The sequence below is a fragment of the Schistocerca cancellata genome, chromosome 1 (assembly GCF_023864275.1).
Source record: "Schistocerca cancellata isolate TAMUIC-IGC-003103 chromosome 1, iqSchCanc2.1, whole genome shotgun sequence".
Taxonomy (NCBI): domain Eukaryota; kingdom Metazoa; phylum Arthropoda; class Insecta; order Orthoptera; family Acrididae; genus Schistocerca; species Schistocerca cancellata.
The window spans coordinates 1,241,635,216-1,241,653,335 of NC_064626.1; the positions used below are offsets into that span (position 1 = coordinate 1,241,635,216).

At 42.2% G+C, this 18,120-nt stretch overlaps 1 protein-coding gene across 1 annotated transcript in view; it reads left to right on the forward strand.

The window, feature by feature from the left end:
• Positions 1 to 225: 225 nt before the first annotated feature.
• Positions 226 to 18,120, forward strand: part of LOC126143297 (glutathione hydrolase 1 proenzyme-like) — a 107,841-nt gene continuing 89,946 nt past the window's right edge. Inside the window, exons 1-3 of the mRNA XM_049915366.1 lie at positions 226 to 421; positions 8,441 to 8,633; positions 10,080 to 10,280. Coding sequence (XP_049771323.1) covers positions 253 to 421; positions 8,441 to 8,633; positions 10,080 to 10,280 — 563 coding nt within the window. The 5' untranslated portion in view covers positions 226 to 252. The remainder of the gene's footprint in view (positions 422 to 8,440; positions 8,634 to 10,079; positions 10,281 to 18,120) is intronic.

The window sequence follows — 18,120 nt, forward strand, 5'->3', positions numbered from 1 at the left end:
TCGCATTCGACATATATCAGGTAAGGGATCAGTCGTGGCAGTGTAGAAGCACTCAGCCGACAGAGATTCAGAGAAGCCGATGGAAAGTTAACACCGGAAATATGAAAATAATAGACTATCTTGTCTCACAAATTGTTCTTCTTTCTAAAAAGAAAACTATTTTGGATCTGTTTACTTACAATTCCGTTTTATGTGTGCTACAGGTTAATACTCTCTAAAGGCGGTTCGGCGGTGGACTCTGCCGTGACCACCATGTTGTGCCAGGCTGTGATCCACCCACACATTACCGGCCTGGGCGGTGGCTTCGTAATGCTCATATACACCGCAAAAACCAAAACGGTCGAGACTCTCAACGCACTGCCAGCTGTTCCAAGTGGATTTTATAACTCCAGTTTACAACTTGGCAGACGCAGTAAAAGAGGTGAGCTCATTTATTTTTTACGAACTTCAGAGTAGTCTAAGTTCTAACAATTAATACACATTTAAGAGCTCTAGAGGACTGCCAAAACATTGACATAACACCAATCATTTGCAAAATAGCCTTCTTTCTTCATAGTCATGTGCCATTTGATATTTATTTAGAAAAATAGTCTCTATAAAACTGGAATGAGATTTCATCCTCCACGGATGCTTATTTCTATTTCCTCCACAAGGGAGTTCGTGTGATCCTCCAAACATAACCAGAGAGAAATCATGAATCTACGGGTCAGAAGAGAAATAGGCTTAGATTTGACCACTTTTTAAGAGAAATCATAGCAAATTTCAACATAAAAAACCAAACCCAAAAAAATTCCATTGAATGGACACAAAATTCCTGTCAGACAAAGGGAACGAATACGTTAAAAAGCATCACTCAAAGAAGATGAGAAATCGGAATGGAATCAGAGAAGCAATTATAGAAACGGTGAAAGAACTAGAAGAACCTCGAAGAAGAAGGAAACGTGGGTATTGGAGTAAGATAGGTGGCGAAGCGATAGAGTATAAACTAACTGCTGGGAGAAAATGGAACTGTTGCAAAAATGAAAGACACTGGAACACATTCACTGAGATCGGAAAACAGACATGAGAAATTATTCGAACGGAGAAACGGTAATATTACAAAAAATTATTTGAGGAAATAGATACAAATTTCAGACAGAACAACACTACGCACTTCTACTAAGTTTTCAAAGGAGAAATAGGAGGTTACAAGCGAATGAGCCTACACTTCAAAGATTCAACAGGCAAACTGGTTACCAACAATGCAGGTAATTGTGAGTTACTAGCAAAATACTTCAAACATCTTCTAAACTGCGAGGAACCAACATAACGACTAATTTTCAGACAACATCAAAAGGAAAACATACCTTCAGAATCACTGTCGTGGCATCAAATTGAACAACAAACTGGCCACTGAAAAGCAACAGAACGCAAGGGGAAGACGGGACATTAGCTGAGATGTAGAAACTGGGAGGGAAGCGGTTAGCTGAAATCATTGATGAGGTTATTAAAGATTGCCGGGAGAAAAAAAAAAAAAAACCGGACGTCTGGAAACACGCAATAATCGATGCGCTAGATAAGAAAGGTGACAGGACAGACACCAGCAATTACCGAGCCATATATCCAAAACTCTACTGAATGAGGAGGTCAAACAGAACACACAACTGGCGAGTACGAAGTGAGGCTTAGAAATATCGTGCCCAAAGAAAGTTTTAACTTGAAAACTATCCTCAGGATCAGAACAGTGCGGAACCTCTACACAGTCGTTACATTCATTGACTTAAAAAAAGCCTACGATTCTGTAGATAGACAGACAGTATTCCTAACACTGGAGGAAGAAGCTGCCGATAAAACCACAAGGCAATTAGTTGAACGGCCACTCAAAGACACAACTTGAAAAGTTAAATTCCTACGAGAAGTTTCTGAAACCTTCGGAATTAACATATGTGTTTAGCAGGGCGATATGCTGTCACTGATTCTCTTCAATCTGCTCTTAGATAAAGTCATGAGAGACTGGGATAAAGAGCTACGGAGAAAAACAGCGAAGGAATCCATCTAGGACAAGGAAGAGGAAGATATGAGGTGAAATGACTCGCTTTTGCTGGCTATATTGCAGCAATTTCTAAGGACAAAACTTATGCTAAGATAACAATAGAAACACTTCACGAAATGGCGGCTAAAACCGGATTACTAATATCGTATAAGACAACAGAATACACTGAACACAACCACAACAGAGAAACACAAATACAAACACAAAGCGGAAACATCAAAAGAGTTGATAAATTCAAATATTTTGGACAATGGGTACAATCAAATGGATTGGAAAACACCGCAAGTAAGTAACGATCGAAGAAAATGGAATTAGCATACAAATCACCCAAAACCAATATAATAAAAGATCAGTATCATTCCAGGCAATAATTAAACACTACGCAATAGAAATTAAACTCGAAGCACTTTTCGGATCTGAATTCCTCACCGTGAATAAAAGAGGTGAACAAGAAGAAAAGACGAGAAAAGAAAAGAAAAGAAAAAAGAAAAGAAAAGAAAAGACAAAGGAAAGAAAAAACAGAAGGGAAGGAAAAAATTCAGAAAAAATTTATGACCACGAAAGAACAAATCTAATAACTGTACGAAGAGGAAAAATAAAAATCTACACAGAAACATAGAAACGATGAGAGATGCAATTAGAAAGAGGAGATTAAAGCTCTACGGTCATATTTACAGAATGAATGAAAATACTGTATGAGAATGAAAGGCCTACAGCTGTCCTTATGACCTTAATTATTGTGTTGCTACCAGTTACGACGCTTCAATGCGCGATCTTCAGGCCTTAGTTGATGCCGAAGGGATTATCCCGTTACATATATACACTACTGGCCATTAAAATTGCTACACCAAGAAGAAATGCAGATGATAAACGGGTATTCATTGGACAAATATATTATACTAGAACTGACGTGTGATTACATTTTCACGCAATTTGGGTGCATAGATCCTGAGAAATCAGTACCTAGAACAACCACGTCTGCCCGTAATAACGGCCTTGATACGCCTGAGCATTGAGTCAAACAGAGTTTGGATGGCGTGTAAAGGTACAGCTGCCCATGCAGCTTCAACACGATACCACAGTTCATCAAGAATAGTGACTGGCGTATTGTGACGCGCCAGTTGCTCGGCCACCATTGAACAAACGTTTTCAATTGGTGAGAGATCTGGAATGTGTTGGCCAGGGCAGCAGTCGAACATTTTCTGTATCCAGAAAGGCCCGTACAGGACCTCCAACATGCGGTCGTGCATTATCCTGCTGAAATGTAGGGTTTCGCAGGGATCGAATGAAGGGTAGAGCCACGGATCGTAACATATCTGAAATGTAACGTCCACTGTTCAAAGTGCCGTCAATGAGAACAAGAGGTGACCGAGACGTGCAACCAATGGCACCCCATACTATCACGCCGGGTGATACGCCAGTATGGCGATGACGAATACACGCTTCCAATGTGCGTTCACCGCGATGTCGCCAAACGCGGATGCGACCATCATGATGCTGTAAACAGAACCTGGATTCATCCGAAAAAGTGACGTTTTGCCATTCGTGCACCCAAGTTCGTCGTTGAGTACACCATTGCAGACGCTCCAGTCTGTGATGCAGCGTCAAGGGTAACCGCAGCCATGGTCTCCGAGCTGATAGTCCATGCTGCTGCAAACGTCGTGGAACTTTTCGTGCATATGGTTGTTGTCTTGCAAACGTCCCCATCTGTTGACTCAGGGATCGAGATGTGGCTGCACGATCCGTTACAGCCATGCGGATAAGATGCCTGTCATCCCGACTGCTAGTGATACGAGGCCGCTGGGATCCAGCACGGTGTCCCGTATTACCCTCCTGAACCCACCAATTCCATATTCTGCTAACAGTCATTGGATCTCGACCAACGCGAGCAGCAATGTCGCGATACGATAAATCGCAATCGCGATAGGCTATAATCCGACCTTTATCAAAGACGGAAACGTGATGGTACGCATTTCTCCTCCTTACACGAGGCATCACAACAACGTTTCACCAGGCAACGCCGGTCAACTGCTGTTTGTCTATGAGAAATCGGTTGGAAACTTTCCTCATGTCAGCACGTTGTAGGTGTCTCCACCGCTGCCAACCTTGTATGAATGCTCTGAAAAGCTAATCATTTGCATATCACAACATCTTCTTCCTGTCGGTTAAATTTCTTGTCTTTAGCACGTCATCTTCGTGGTGCAGCAATTTTAATGGCCAGTAGTGTATCTCTTTGAATGTGATGGCCGCATTTTGGTTTGCTGCAGACAGAGGGAGTGGCACCACAGTGACAGCATTCGCACAAGGCATACAGCGCTAAGCCTTTCGGGATGTGAGGTCGTGCTCCAAGAAACTCTTCTGTTCCTGACGTTTAGACCAGGACTGCTCTGGGCAGCATCAGAGGCGCTCCTCCGCTGAGTCTTGCCGACTGACCGGGCGGACGTCCGAGAGCGACATAAATACTGTAGGAAAGGAGGCGTGATGAGCAGAGATAATCCTTGTCAAAGATAAAACTTAACTATCGATTGTCGTCTTGTCGAAGATAAAACTGTCTAGCGATTCTGCAGAGGTACTGTCCACATGTCGCTAAGTTTCATTGTCTCCTGTTTCCTATTAAAATGATCCAGATGCTTATAAATTACAGTGGCTTCTCTGCATAGTCGTGGATAATAATTTGACGTTGTAGATAAAATTTCAATTTCAGAAAACTTCGCTTCGTGGTTTCCTGACTGAAGAGCATGCTCTTCTACAGCTGTATTCCCTATTTTTCTTAGTTGGCAAGGACTTTTGTGATCTTTTAGCCGCCTATTTACACTCCTCTTGGTAGTTCCAATATAAACTGCACCACACACTCACGGAATTTTGTATACACCACATGTCGACAGAGGAGGGCTTTTATCCTTCACAGATCGGAGTACTTGACTTATTTTCTTTGTTAGGCTAAAGACCGGTCTGATATCATGTTTCTGTAAAATACTTTCTTTTAATAAAAAGGAGAGAAACTGTATTTTATTTTTCCCTGAGTAGCCATTTTTCTCGAAGGCCTGCTTCAGTTGTTTTATTTTAGCGTCCAGGTGTTCCAATATCCGTTTAATGACACCTCTCTTTTGTTGCGGATGGTGATTGGAATTTTTATGCAAATATCTGTCCGTATGTGCTACCTTCGGAAAAACTTTATATTCCAAACTTCCAACGGACTTATCATAGACCGCTACGGTCGCAGGTTCGAATCCTGCCTCGGGAATGGGTGTGTGTGATGTCCTTAGGTTAGTTAGGTTTAAGTAGTTCTAAGTTCTAGGGGACTAATGACTTCAGAAGTTAAGTCCCATAGTGCTCACAGCCATTTGATCCATTTTTTTTGTTGACATTATCATAACTGAAACATCCAAGAAAGACACTGTGTTAATATTTTCCATTTCCATTGTGAACTAGATGATTTTTGGATTAATTTTATTTAGATGATCAAAGAATTCGTCCAAAGCCTTTCTATCATGGGACCAAACCACAAATGTGTCATCTACAAACCTGTACTATCGAGATGGTTTCTTATTTGCTTTGTCCAGAGCCGATTGTTCGAATTTGTCCACGTAGAAATTAGCGACCAATTACTTTGACCACGCCCCCTTTCCTACAGTATTTATGTCGCTGTCGGACGTCCGACCGGTCAGTCGGTAAGACTCAGCGGAGGGCGCCTCTGAGGATGTCCAGAGCAGTCCTGGCCGAAACGTCAGTAACAGAAGAGTTTCTTGGACCACGACCTCACATCGCGAAAGGTTTACCAGTAGCTAAGTCATCCGGTCCCGAAAACCTTCATTCTATGATACAGCGCTAACTCGAGGGTATATGGTGTGGAGCCACAAATCATGGTTAGTGCGTGTCCAAGACACTGTGACCAGTATGACCTACGACACCCCAGGCGCAATTTTTCAGTAAGACAATGCACGGCCATACGTTGCTCCACGAACACCTGCCTTCTTTGTGTCACAGGATGTCAGCTTTTTGCCCTGGCACGTCAGATCACCAGACTTGTCGGCAATCGAAAACGTGTGGGATTTGGCGAAACGATGGTTGCAGCGCTGTGACCAAATGCCGACCACAACAGAATAACTTTGGAACCAGGCGAATGCAGCATGGATGGTTACGCCATACACGCGTCGATGCCATCACGCATAGAACAAGTCTCTACCAGACAACAGGACACATGCTGAACCAAGGTGCTCGAAATGCTAGTCATTTCTGCAGAACATACTAATGTACATGTCTTGTGAATATGAACAACGTATCTCTAGTCGTTCATGGTGTCCAGTCTTTTTAACGTGAGAGTATAATGATTTACGTAATCAATAATGTTATCACTAATGTTACTTATTTGCTGAGAGATCTTTCTATGGGTACGTAGGCAGTGTATTTCCTTGTTTTTGTGTAGCAATTGCCTTTGCATTGCGAGCTATTTTTTTTAACTTCTTCGTAAGGCTGTCTAGTTCAGCAGCATGTATAGGGGCTACAGCTATTTGTTTTATTGTAATGAGTTCCTTGTGATTGATATTTATGTTAAGCAGGGTTTCATTAACTCTGCAGATTAGTATGCAATATGTAGCTTGTTTGTGTTCTGTTCTGCTCGAAGCGAAAAGTAACTTGTAACGCCGGAAATGCATATCCTCCTATTTCCATCTATTGCACTGCAAATATTTTCCTCATTTTGTTACCTGAAGATATAACATTTCTGTGTCTTTGTATATTGTAATTGTTTTACTATTTGTATATATATGCATTTATGTCGATGTATAATTGGTTTGTTTTGTGAATATTATTTGTATTTATACGCTGGGTCTGGCCTAGGGAAAACTATGCTATCGAACGAATACATCGATAGGTCGTGTGGAGAACCAGAGTGTTTAGGATCTTTGGTAGTGTTAACTCTGCCGCGTGGAGCGCGGGCTGGGCAGAGAGTCTGGCTGGAGTAGTGCAGGGGAGCATGTGTGTTGTGTGAAGCTCCCGCGAGTTGCCGCGCTTTCGGGGTTTGGCAGCATGTAATTGCGCTCGACTTGCGATGATAGTTTCTGACATGATGTCGCGGACGGGAAGCATTAGCTGGCGCACATCAAGAGCCCGTTTCGTCTGGTGACCGTGTCGAGAAGAATGCGCGCCAACATCCAGCTTCTGCAACAGCGACGGCCGACAATGAGTGACTGTCGCCACTTCCTCGATCGACGGCTTCAAACCTTCAATCAACCAACAAGGAAGACTGGAAGCACGTAAAGTTTTAGAACTATATGGCAGACCTCAGGTTTTCAAACTGTTCAAATCACAAAATTACAGCAACGTAGCATGAAACTTTGTTGCTCATTGTCCCAATTGCATTACCAAGCAGGGTCCCTTCCTTTTCCGAAATGAACCCGAGTGTCGTTGAAATCATTCGATTTCACTGCTTTAATTTCAAAGTTCAGTTAAGGTATTCATAGCTGGCTACAATATTTAGATTACAGAAGCACAAATTAAGAGTGCGAGTTTTGTTACCGTATTTTAGCTTACCTGTGACTGCAGCTCAGCTTGGTACGTACTAAATTTTACTATTGTTAATTGTTCAGAATCATTTAATTCAAGTTCAAAGTTAAATCTCTTATTTCTAAATTGCGTAGATTCAAGTAGCTTTTGAAATGATTGTTGAGGTAGTCCAAGACTAACCGTATTTTACTGAATTTCGATGTGCTTCAGAAAGAAAGCTCACTATTAACTTCAGTCACTAAATTAACTTTCGATTTTCCGGTTTTATTAATTCTTTTGCTAAATTAAGTCAGAGTGTAGCGAAATTTATTACTTCTGACAAACTTTCAGTTTTCACACTGCACGTGTCAACCTTCAGTTGCCACGCTCCTAGTGCTAATTATATGTGTAATAACCTTTCTTTTCAGTTACTATAGTAATTGTCCTTAGGACTGGCGACCGTGATTTCCCCCAAATCTCAAATATCTAATTACCGCTAGTTAATTGCTAACGTAACGGCCGCACATTTACTTTCTTTATTAACTTTACCCCTTTTCAAAATTAATTTCCACCAGTTTCATTTGCACTTTTCCTTTCATTTAGATGTAACCCTTTCCTCCCTCTTTACCGACAAATTAACTTTGGTGACGATTGCTTTTCCCAAATTTCCATTAGGTACACGCGGTTTAATTTTTCACTGTCACTAATGTCGATAAGTGGGAGGAAGGTTACAAACTTTGTAAATTGTCGTGCCTGTTACTGTTTCTTTGCTGATGGCATTAAAGGTACATTCGTTTTCTTTGCTAATGTGTACTTCGTTTTATGGAAGGAAATAATATTCGGCACTTGGTACACAGTCAGTGTTACCTCGTAATTTATGTTGAGCGACATGATGTTAACACTGTTCCCATATTCAACCAACAGGTGCAGAATCTATCGCAGTTCCTGGCACGTTACCAGGCCTGTGGGAAGTTCATCAAAAGTATGGTAAATTACCCTGGAATATGTTGTTCGATGCAGCAATTGAGCTGTCTGTGAATGGATTCAAAGTTAGTCCAGATCTTGCTAAAAACTTAGCAAAGCACTCAGGAATGATATTAGCAGACCCAAATTTGAGGTAATAGCTCTTTTCTCTCTGTCTCTCTTTGTATGTTTGTATGTTTTCTTTAGTGTTGTTAATATGCTGCCAAACGCGAGAATTCAGCGTGAGGATCCATGGGGATTGACACAAATGACACAAATGGAAAAAAGTACCTTGTATTTGAAAGATGACTGATGCCTGAAACAAAACCCTGCAAAGTCTGAAAGCAAATGTCCCATTGTTCGCTAACGGTAAGCTATACAAAATACTTTCTATGTTCTAAACACGTCAGTTGTGTGTTAAAAACCAGTGTTTCAACGCCAGTTGTACCGTATTCATCAGTAGTGAAACTGACTACTGCACCTGCTCTGTACGGTCCTTTTATCCTTACTCTACGGCTGAGATATTTTCGAAGACTCGTACCAAAATGCATGTTCTCGGAAAACACATGCGATGCATAGTAACCATCTTACGGCGTATTCCGTCGAAGTATGTTCACTACGTATTTCTGTGAAACATTCGATGCTGACGAGGCAGAAAAACTCGTAGTGTTTCTGTGAATCTTCTGTATTTATTCTGTTAATCTAACTAAGTTTCTGGATCACCAAACAATATTAATAAATTGGTGGAACGAGTGTTTTGTGTTTGACCTTCTTCGCTGGTGAATTGTGCTCCCTTGGAATTCTACAGATAAATATCAGTCTTGGCCAGGTCTAAATCACTCTGTAGCCTCTGACTGACTCCAGTGATTGATCATTGATCGAGTAGTCAAAGAGTACCAGACTAGTCGGCTATTTACATGCAATAGCTCTTTTGCATCCTGCCTGCAAGTTATGCTCGGAAACAGTCGTTAGGTATATCTCTTATTCCTCGTAGCGAGCTAAATTGCGAGTCGGACCTTCATAGAACCTACAGTCCCACGTTAGGATATCCTCAGAAAATGGTGACGAAACGCTGGATATCTCCAAGAAATTAATCTGACCACTGTACAATAGAAAAAGGTTCGAATGTGTGTGAAATCTTATGGGACTGCTAAGGTCATCAGCCCCTAAGCTTACACACTACCTAACCTATATTATCCTATGGACAAACACACACACACACCCATGCCCGAGGGAGGACTCTAACCTCCGCCGGAAACAGCCGCACAGTCCATGACTTCAGCGCCTTAAACCGCTCGGCTAATCCCGCGCGGCACTGTACAGTAGACCGAATTATTTTAATCAGTATATATTTGGTTATGTCAAGCAGGACTTTCTCAGTACAACTGAATAAATGTTCCGATTCCGATATGCCATAGATATGTAACTTGCGAAAACCACACGCACGCACATACACATACACACACAAACACACACACACACACACACACACACACACACACACATCCTGGACTTCACTATGTGCAATCTTCATATTGTCAAGGAAAAAAGCATGCTGAGCAATTATTGTGAAATAATAGTGTCCAATGTTGTGTTTCAGTGACATTTACAAAAATCAGTCGACAGGAAAGGTAGCAAAGGAAGGTGATATGATACGGAACGTGTATCTCGCAAGGACTCTAAAATTAGCTTCTCAGTTAGGTCCCCAGGCGCTCTCATCAGATGTGCTGGGTGACCACCTTTCAAAGGACGTAGAAGCTGCTGGTGGCCACCTCAGCATCGGAGATCTCCAGAGTTACAGGTAAGAGTCGTGTCAGTGTTCATTTCTGTATTAAAGTTATACTTTCAGATTTGCGTAAGCATGGCTTATCATACAATGTTTCAACTACGTACCTTCAGAAAATAATACACAATTTAAAATTAAAACAGAAATAGCGAAATGCTTTCACTCCTGCGTGGATCGTTATCACGGTCAACCACTTGATATTCGTTTCCGAAAGAAGTCGATTCATACGAACGGAATCGGACAAAACGGAACCAAAAGTATTTAAAACTGTCCATCGTCGAAGGAACCACGGGAATCGATAGCAAGAAAAAATTTACCTCAAATTGCGATTAAACCTTCTTCGGTTGCTTTCTAAATATTATTTTGTGCTTTTTTCATCCACATAATTTCTCTGGCAAATAAGTGTCTACATTTTGATATGTTTAGACGACACTTTTCCTGTTGCTTCACTTCTCATCAGCTCGTCAAGAACATCCGTTCTGAATGCAACTTTGGCCAGTATTAAACTTAATCGTCACAGTTCCTTAACTCTGGTGTAGCATCTCTATCTGTGCAGTCTGTTACACACCACTGTGCAGTGAACATCGCAACACTTTGCAAGTTTGTGACATAGTAACAAAAGATTTCTCGAAAACAGGTTTACTGAGGTGAGTTTGTCTACATCTATATCTATATTCTGCGAACGACTGTGAAGCTCTCGGCAGAGGGTTCGTCCCACTCTACTGGTTGTTAGGCCTTATTCCACAACCATTCACGTATGCGGCGCGGGAAATATGATTGTTCAGACGCTTTGTAAGTGCTGTACTTAATCTAATCTTATCCTCACGACCTCTAAGAGAACAATACGTAGCGGTTTGTAGCATACTCTTGGAGTCATCATTTAAAGCTGATTCTTGAAACTTTGTTAATGGAATGTCTCGGGATAGTTTCCATCTTTCTTCAAGTGCGCCAGTTCAGTTCATTCAACTTCTCAGTTACACTCTCCAGCCTGTCAAACAGGTCTGTGACCGTTCGTTTTGCCTTTCTCTGTATACGTTCAGTATACCATGCCAGTCCTATTTTGTATGGGTTCCTTACACACACTTGAGTATTACTGTTGAATGGGCTGTACGAGTGATTTTTAATCTCCTTTCTAGACTGACTGAATTCCGCTGGTATTCTACGAATAACCTGTTTTATCCAGGACTGAGCTTATGTGATCGTTCCACTTCATGTTCCTACTAAGAGTTACATCCAACTACACACATCAAAAAAAAGTTTGCATCATCTCGGTTCCAAGAGTTCCGGAATCTGTACAGAAAATGGGAATAGAGATCAACATAAACATCATTTCCGCCCTTTTTATTGCTAATAAAACCACACATTTCATGTTCTACCATCATACAGCGAAACCTTCAGAGATGGTGGTCTAGATTGCTGTACACACCGGTACCTCTAATAGCCAGTAGCAACGTCCTCTTGTATTGATGCATGCCTGTATTCGTCGTGGCATGCTATCCACAATTTCATCAAGGCACTGTTGGTCCAGGTTGTCCTATTTCTCAAAGGCGATTCAGCGTAGAAACCTCAGAGTGGTTGGTGGGCCACGTCGCCCACAAACAGCCCTATGCAATCTATCCCAGGCATGTTCTACAGGGTTCATGTCTGGAGAACATGCTGGCCACTCTAGTCGAGTGATGTCGTTATACTGAAGGAAGTCGTTCACAGATGTGCACGATGGGGGCGCGAGTTGCCGTCCATGAAGACGAATGCCTCGCCAATATGCTGCCGATAAGGTTGCACTATCGGTCGGAGGGTGGTATTCACGTATCGTACAGCCGTTACGGCGGCTTGCATGACCCCCAGCGGCGTACGTGGGCCGCACATAATGCCACCCCAAAACAGCAGAGAACCTCCACCTCGCTGCACTCGATGGACAGTGTGTCTAAGGCGTTCAGGCTGACCGGGTTGCCTCCAAACACGTCTCTGGCGATTGTCTGATTGAAGGCATGTGCGACACTCATCGGTGAAGAGAACGTGATGCCAGTCCTGAGCGGTCCATTCGGCATGCTATTGGGCCCATCTGTACCGCGCTGCATGGTGTCGTGGTTGCAAAGATGGACCTCGCCATGGACGTCGGCACTGAAGTTGAGCATCATGCTGCCTATTGCGCACAGTTCGGGTCCTACCACAACGTCCTGGAGCTACACGAGAAGCATTATTCAACATGGTGTCATTGCTGTCAGGGTTCCTGCGACCGATAATCCGTAGGTAGCGGTAATCCACTGCAGTAGTAGCCCTTGGGCGCCCTGAGCGAGGCATGCCTTCGACTAATCGACAGTTCCTGTCTCTCTGTATCTCCTGCATGTCCGAACAGCATCGCTTCGGTTCACTCCTTGACGCCTGGACACTTCCCCTGTTTTGAGAGCCCTTCCTGGCACGAAATAGCAATGCTGACGCGGTCGAACCGCGGTATTGGCCGTCTAAGCATGGTTGAACTACAGACAACACGACCTGTGTACCTCCTTCCTGCTGGAGTGACTGGAACTGATCGGCTGTCGGACCCCCTCCGTCTAATAAGCGCTGCTCATGCATGGTTGTTTACTTCTTTGGGCGGGTTTAGCGATATCTCTCAACAGTCAAAGGGACTGTGTCTGTGGTACAATATCTACAGTTAACGTCTATCTTCAGGTGTTCTGGGAACCAGGGTGATGCTAAACTGTTTTGATGTGTGTATATGTATGAGTTTGCAGATTCCACCTGTGAGTCACGAACATTATATTCATATGATTTTTTTATGAAGTGCGCAATTTTATATATTTGTACATTTATAGCAAGCTGCCAGTCATCGCGCCACTATGAAATCTTATCATGGAATGACTCAGTATTTGTACAGCTTCGTTAAGACTGTATTTCGTTGTAGATAACTGTATCACCTGCAAAACGTCTGAGGTTACTATTAACAATGTCCGCAAGATCGTTGGACGATTAGTGTGAAGGACGTGGGGACACTGTGCACTGATGTGGGGCAACGTTATCAGCACCTGACAGAGCTATTAAGAGCCCCACTGTGGCTATGCATTTGGCCTTCTGGTCGAATCGTGCAATATCCAGATTTGTGGGCCATTCGTTCTTAATATATATTAATGACTTGCCATTCTATATTCATGAAGAGGCAAAGTTAGTTCTCTTTGCTGATGATACAAGTATAGTAATCACACCTGACAAACAAGAATTAACTGATGAAATTGTCAATACTGTCTTTCAGAAAATTACTAAGTGGTTCCTTGTAAACGGACTCTCACTGAATTTTGATAAGACACAGTACATACAGTTCCGTACAGTGAATGGTATGACGCCATTAATAAATATAGACCTTAATCAGAAGCATATAGCTAAGGTAGAATATTCAAAATTTTTAGGTGTGTCCACTGATGAGAGATTAAACTGGAAGAAACACATTGATGATCTGCTGAAACGTTTGAGTTCAGCTACTTATGCAATAAGGGTCATTGCAAATTTTGGTGATAAACATCTTAGTAAATTAGCTTACTACGCCTATTTTCACTCGTTGCTTTCATATGGCATCATATTTTGGGGTAATTCATCACTGAGGAATAAAGTATTTATTGCACAAAAGCGTGTAATCAGAATAATAGCTGGAGTCCACCCAAGATCATCCTGCAGACATTTATTTAAGGATCTAGGGATATTCACAGTAGCTTCTCAGTATATATACTCTCTTATGAAATTTGTTATTAACAACCAAACCCAATTCAAAAGTAATAGCAGTGTGCATAACTACAATACCAGGAGAAAGGATGATCTTCACTATTCAAGATTAAATCTAACTTTGGCACAGAAAGGGGTGAATTATACTGGCACTAAAGTCTTTGGTCACTTACCAAATAGTATCGAAAGTCTGACAGATAACCAACAAGTATTTAAGAAGAAATTAAAAGAATTTCTGAATGACAACTCCTTCTACTCCATAGAGAACTTTTTAGATATAAATTTAAAAAAAAAATATTAAAAAAAAATAAAAATAAAAAACACAAAAAAATGAAAAAGTTGTTATATTAACTTAAGTATGTTGTTAAATTAACTTAATTATGTCATGTATTGGAAAATTTTACTCGTTCCACATCATTACGAAATATCGTATTCATGATCCATGGAACTAGTATTAATCTAATCTAATCTATTTCGAAAGTGACAGAGGCCCAATATTGGACTGCGTGGCAACGTGAGAGTGGACATACTCGTTGTCAAGGTTCCAGCCGACCAGTGAGAATCGCCATATTGTGCACCAATCACATCGTAACTCCTTCATTTCTGTGCCTGCCATCCGAGAACAAGTAACAGACTACCTGCACCATTCTGTATCTTTCCACACTATTCATCGGAGTGTAGCTGCAGCCGCACTTGGGATTGTAGGGGACGAGGGGTTATTTTTAGGAAATATGGTGCGAAATTGTGATTTAGTGTGTGTCAGTGCACGATGCGCCAACCTCACGGCAGATGGTGGACGAAGGCTGGCCGGCGCGTTTTACAGATGACACAGTTTTGCAACGTGTGTACGTGCGCGGCAGCCATCAACAGCCAGAACGCGGCATTAGCAGAATTACGCAGTCGCAGGCCGCGTGTGGCGCGGTTGCGTTAGCTAACTCGTCGAGAACATTCTAGTAAACACAGCGCCACGTAACCGGCGGATTCAGCAGCGGTCTGCACTATTTAAGGGCATCAGAGGTGGGCGTTGGCATCGGTTCGACCGATTGGGCGTTCGGTCGCTATTACGTCGTCGTCATCATCGGTGACGCTGTCCCCATGGACCGGCCGGCGGAGGGCGTTGCCCGCTGCTGCACCGGCGACTCCCGGCGTCGTCACGAGCCACAGCGTCTCCTCCGCCTGCGCAGCCGCTGACCGAGCTTGGCGTCGCGTTCCCCAGGCTGCGCGCATCAGCACGTCTCCACCACGACACGACCAATGGGGCTGAGATACTGGAAAATGTATAGGAAGAACCAACAATAAAGAGGAAGATTGCCAAAAACAGCCACCTTCTTCTACCCAGCCACGCCCTACAACCCGCTCCAGGCATCCTATTACAAGTGTGTCAGAAGGATTACAGGATTTACAGTCACGTGCGTACGCTGACATAGACAGCACAGCACAAAGGCTACGTCTGCACTGGTGCCGTGATCGGTAAGCATGACGTGCTGACGAATGGCATCGACTGGTGCTCAACAGTGAATTACGGTTGAAACGTCTCTGCAGAGTCGTTCCATAAGTTGCTTGTCTCACTGGATTCCGTGAATTGTATTCTGTCTACCCCGTGATTGTGGTTTAATTTATTAACTCTCCCAGAAACACTGAGCAATCAAACTAAAGCTTATTAAATGATACTATGTTTGATTTTTTTTATGTTCCATAGGAAATCATGACCTGTATTCATTATGTTTTCTCTTCACCCCACAGCATGTGTGCGTGAATGTTACTGAATGAGTGTTTTTACATGTTGTTTCAGGTTTCTTTTGTGAGGGACGCTGAGATGGTTGTCTGCTAAGGTGGAGCAGGTGATGTTTGCTTCTCGTTTGGAGGGTAGCGCAGGATGACTGACTTAGGATCCTAGTACCTGGACAGAGAGGTTTACCCCTTTTAGTTTGAGGTTGGTTTGTCTGTCAGGTTGGTGGCGGAAGCCCACCTCTCTGGTAGCTTCCGTTGCATCGGTAGTTAGGCGAAGCCCGGTGGAGAAAGGACACTCTGCAGTTAGTGGGTACAGTTCGTAGTTCCTAGAGAAGGTTTCTGCTGATAGGAAGTAGGCCGAATTAGAACTTCCCTATGTTAAACTCATGGAATATTTAAGTATTTCAGCTTAACTGAAGCCTGTGTAGTTTTCTATTTTCGGGAAGGGTCGTAATTATTTTGTAAAAAAAAAAAAAAATCTGCAAAGATGTGGTTGAAATTAAAAGTGCGAAAGTTGCTTTGTTCCTTTCGGACATCATGGTGTGGAATTTCTAGCAGTGAATATGTTTAGGAATAGCTAGTCAGTATAACTTTGGGCAACTTGAGAATAATAGAGTTTTCGAGCAAGTGTGATTTTTATTGTTCTTATTTTCTATGTTTTCTTGGAAGATGTTATTGTCTCTTTCTGTTCGTCTCATACCTCGTGTTTGGTAACCGATGCTCCTTCTCGTCTATTACCGTACTGCAATAGGTTTTCATATTACCAGTTTAATTGCTTCGTGTGTTACAATTTCAGTAAAATATCAGTTTTTCGTGCGCATACAGGAAATGTTTGTAACGGTTTGTTTCTGAAGGGACTACGTGTAAGTTGAAACGGTTGGGAGGGGGGGGGGGCTCTGCCTTGCCGAATTAATTTTATTTCTTGGTGGCAAAATCATTCTGGTATTGCACTATTAAAATTTCTTACATTTGTCCTTGGTTTAATGTCAATTTCTGAACAGCTAACTCGTAATCAAGTTTATCTCGTGCAGAAGTTTGGCCGTTCGTAAGCGGCATGGACGGTTTCTACGTCGTATATCTACTCTACAAAATCTTGCGAATCTGATAAACCTCTCCCAAGCTAGTGCATGAGCATAATGTTGATAGGTATCTTTCTGAACTATTTCTGTCGTGACTATGTAGATGGAATGATTGAATTATTGTGTTCCACTTCCTCTAGTGTGATTTTCCTTTTTCATTGCGCTATCCTATCATATTCGCGAATTATTTAGTTAATTTTTTTATTCAGGCACCAGTCATGGGTATTCATAGGATGTGCATCAAATTCAGTCATGAAATAAATGTGCTACGTAAGAGATAAATTCAGCGTCCTTTATCTTTCTCATTGATGCCTCTTTTCAGATTAATATTCTATTCCCTGATTTTTTTCAAAAGTTAATCTGCTAGCTTGTGATGAACAAAAATGGGAGGAAAAATCAAAGTGAACTGTCCACTGCCTCAAGATTAAGGAATTCACATGAAATTAAACAAGCTCATTGATGTACGACATACAATGCTGTTCATCTTGTTAGTTTCGTTGAAAAATTGCATTCTTATAATTAAATTGTTAATTTAATTAAACTGATAATTTTCAGTTCGGTCTTTTCTTAATTTTAGGCAGAGCTTGGGCTGGTGGTGACCATGTTATTTTTAACTTTACAATTTTCCTTGTGAGGTGGCTTAACCAGAAATTGCGCACAAGGGTTACATCTCCATTATTCATGGTACGTAACGTATGTCGAGCCTTGGCTAGGATCCGTTTACAGTTCTACATACATACTTTACACGGTTCTGCAGCACCATGGGTGAGTATAGACAGCGAGTGTAGTGGCGACCTGAGGAGAGGTTCCATTCTCCCAAATATTTTGAAGAGGTGCAGCGGTGTGACTCCTGGTCATGTGGAGAGCGATCGGATATCACTTCAGATCATAGCTCGTAATTTTTGTGAGAACTCCGATGGAACAATGAAAAATAAGAGTTTTCTCTCATGCAGTGGTATCGTCATGTCGTTTTTCAACAGGACAGTACTTGTCCTTGGAAGGCACATATCTCTATTAACTGTCTGCTTGATGTTGAGGTAATCCCTTTGGTAGCATGATCAGCACGTATTTCCCCGACAGAACGTCTGGAACCAGCTTGGACGTCAACATCGTCCCAATGGCAGTAGCTGGGCTATCAAGGACCAGCACTTGTCGGCCAGCTTCCCTGAGGAGAGGACGCGATGGCTTTATGGCACCCTTCCCAACCGAATTAGCGTATGCATTTGGCCCAGAGGGAGTACAAGTGATAAGTGGTCTCATATTCCAAAGTTCTCTTAAATTTGACTCGACTTTATAATCAGTGAAAAAACATTACATAACGTCTCAAGTTTCGT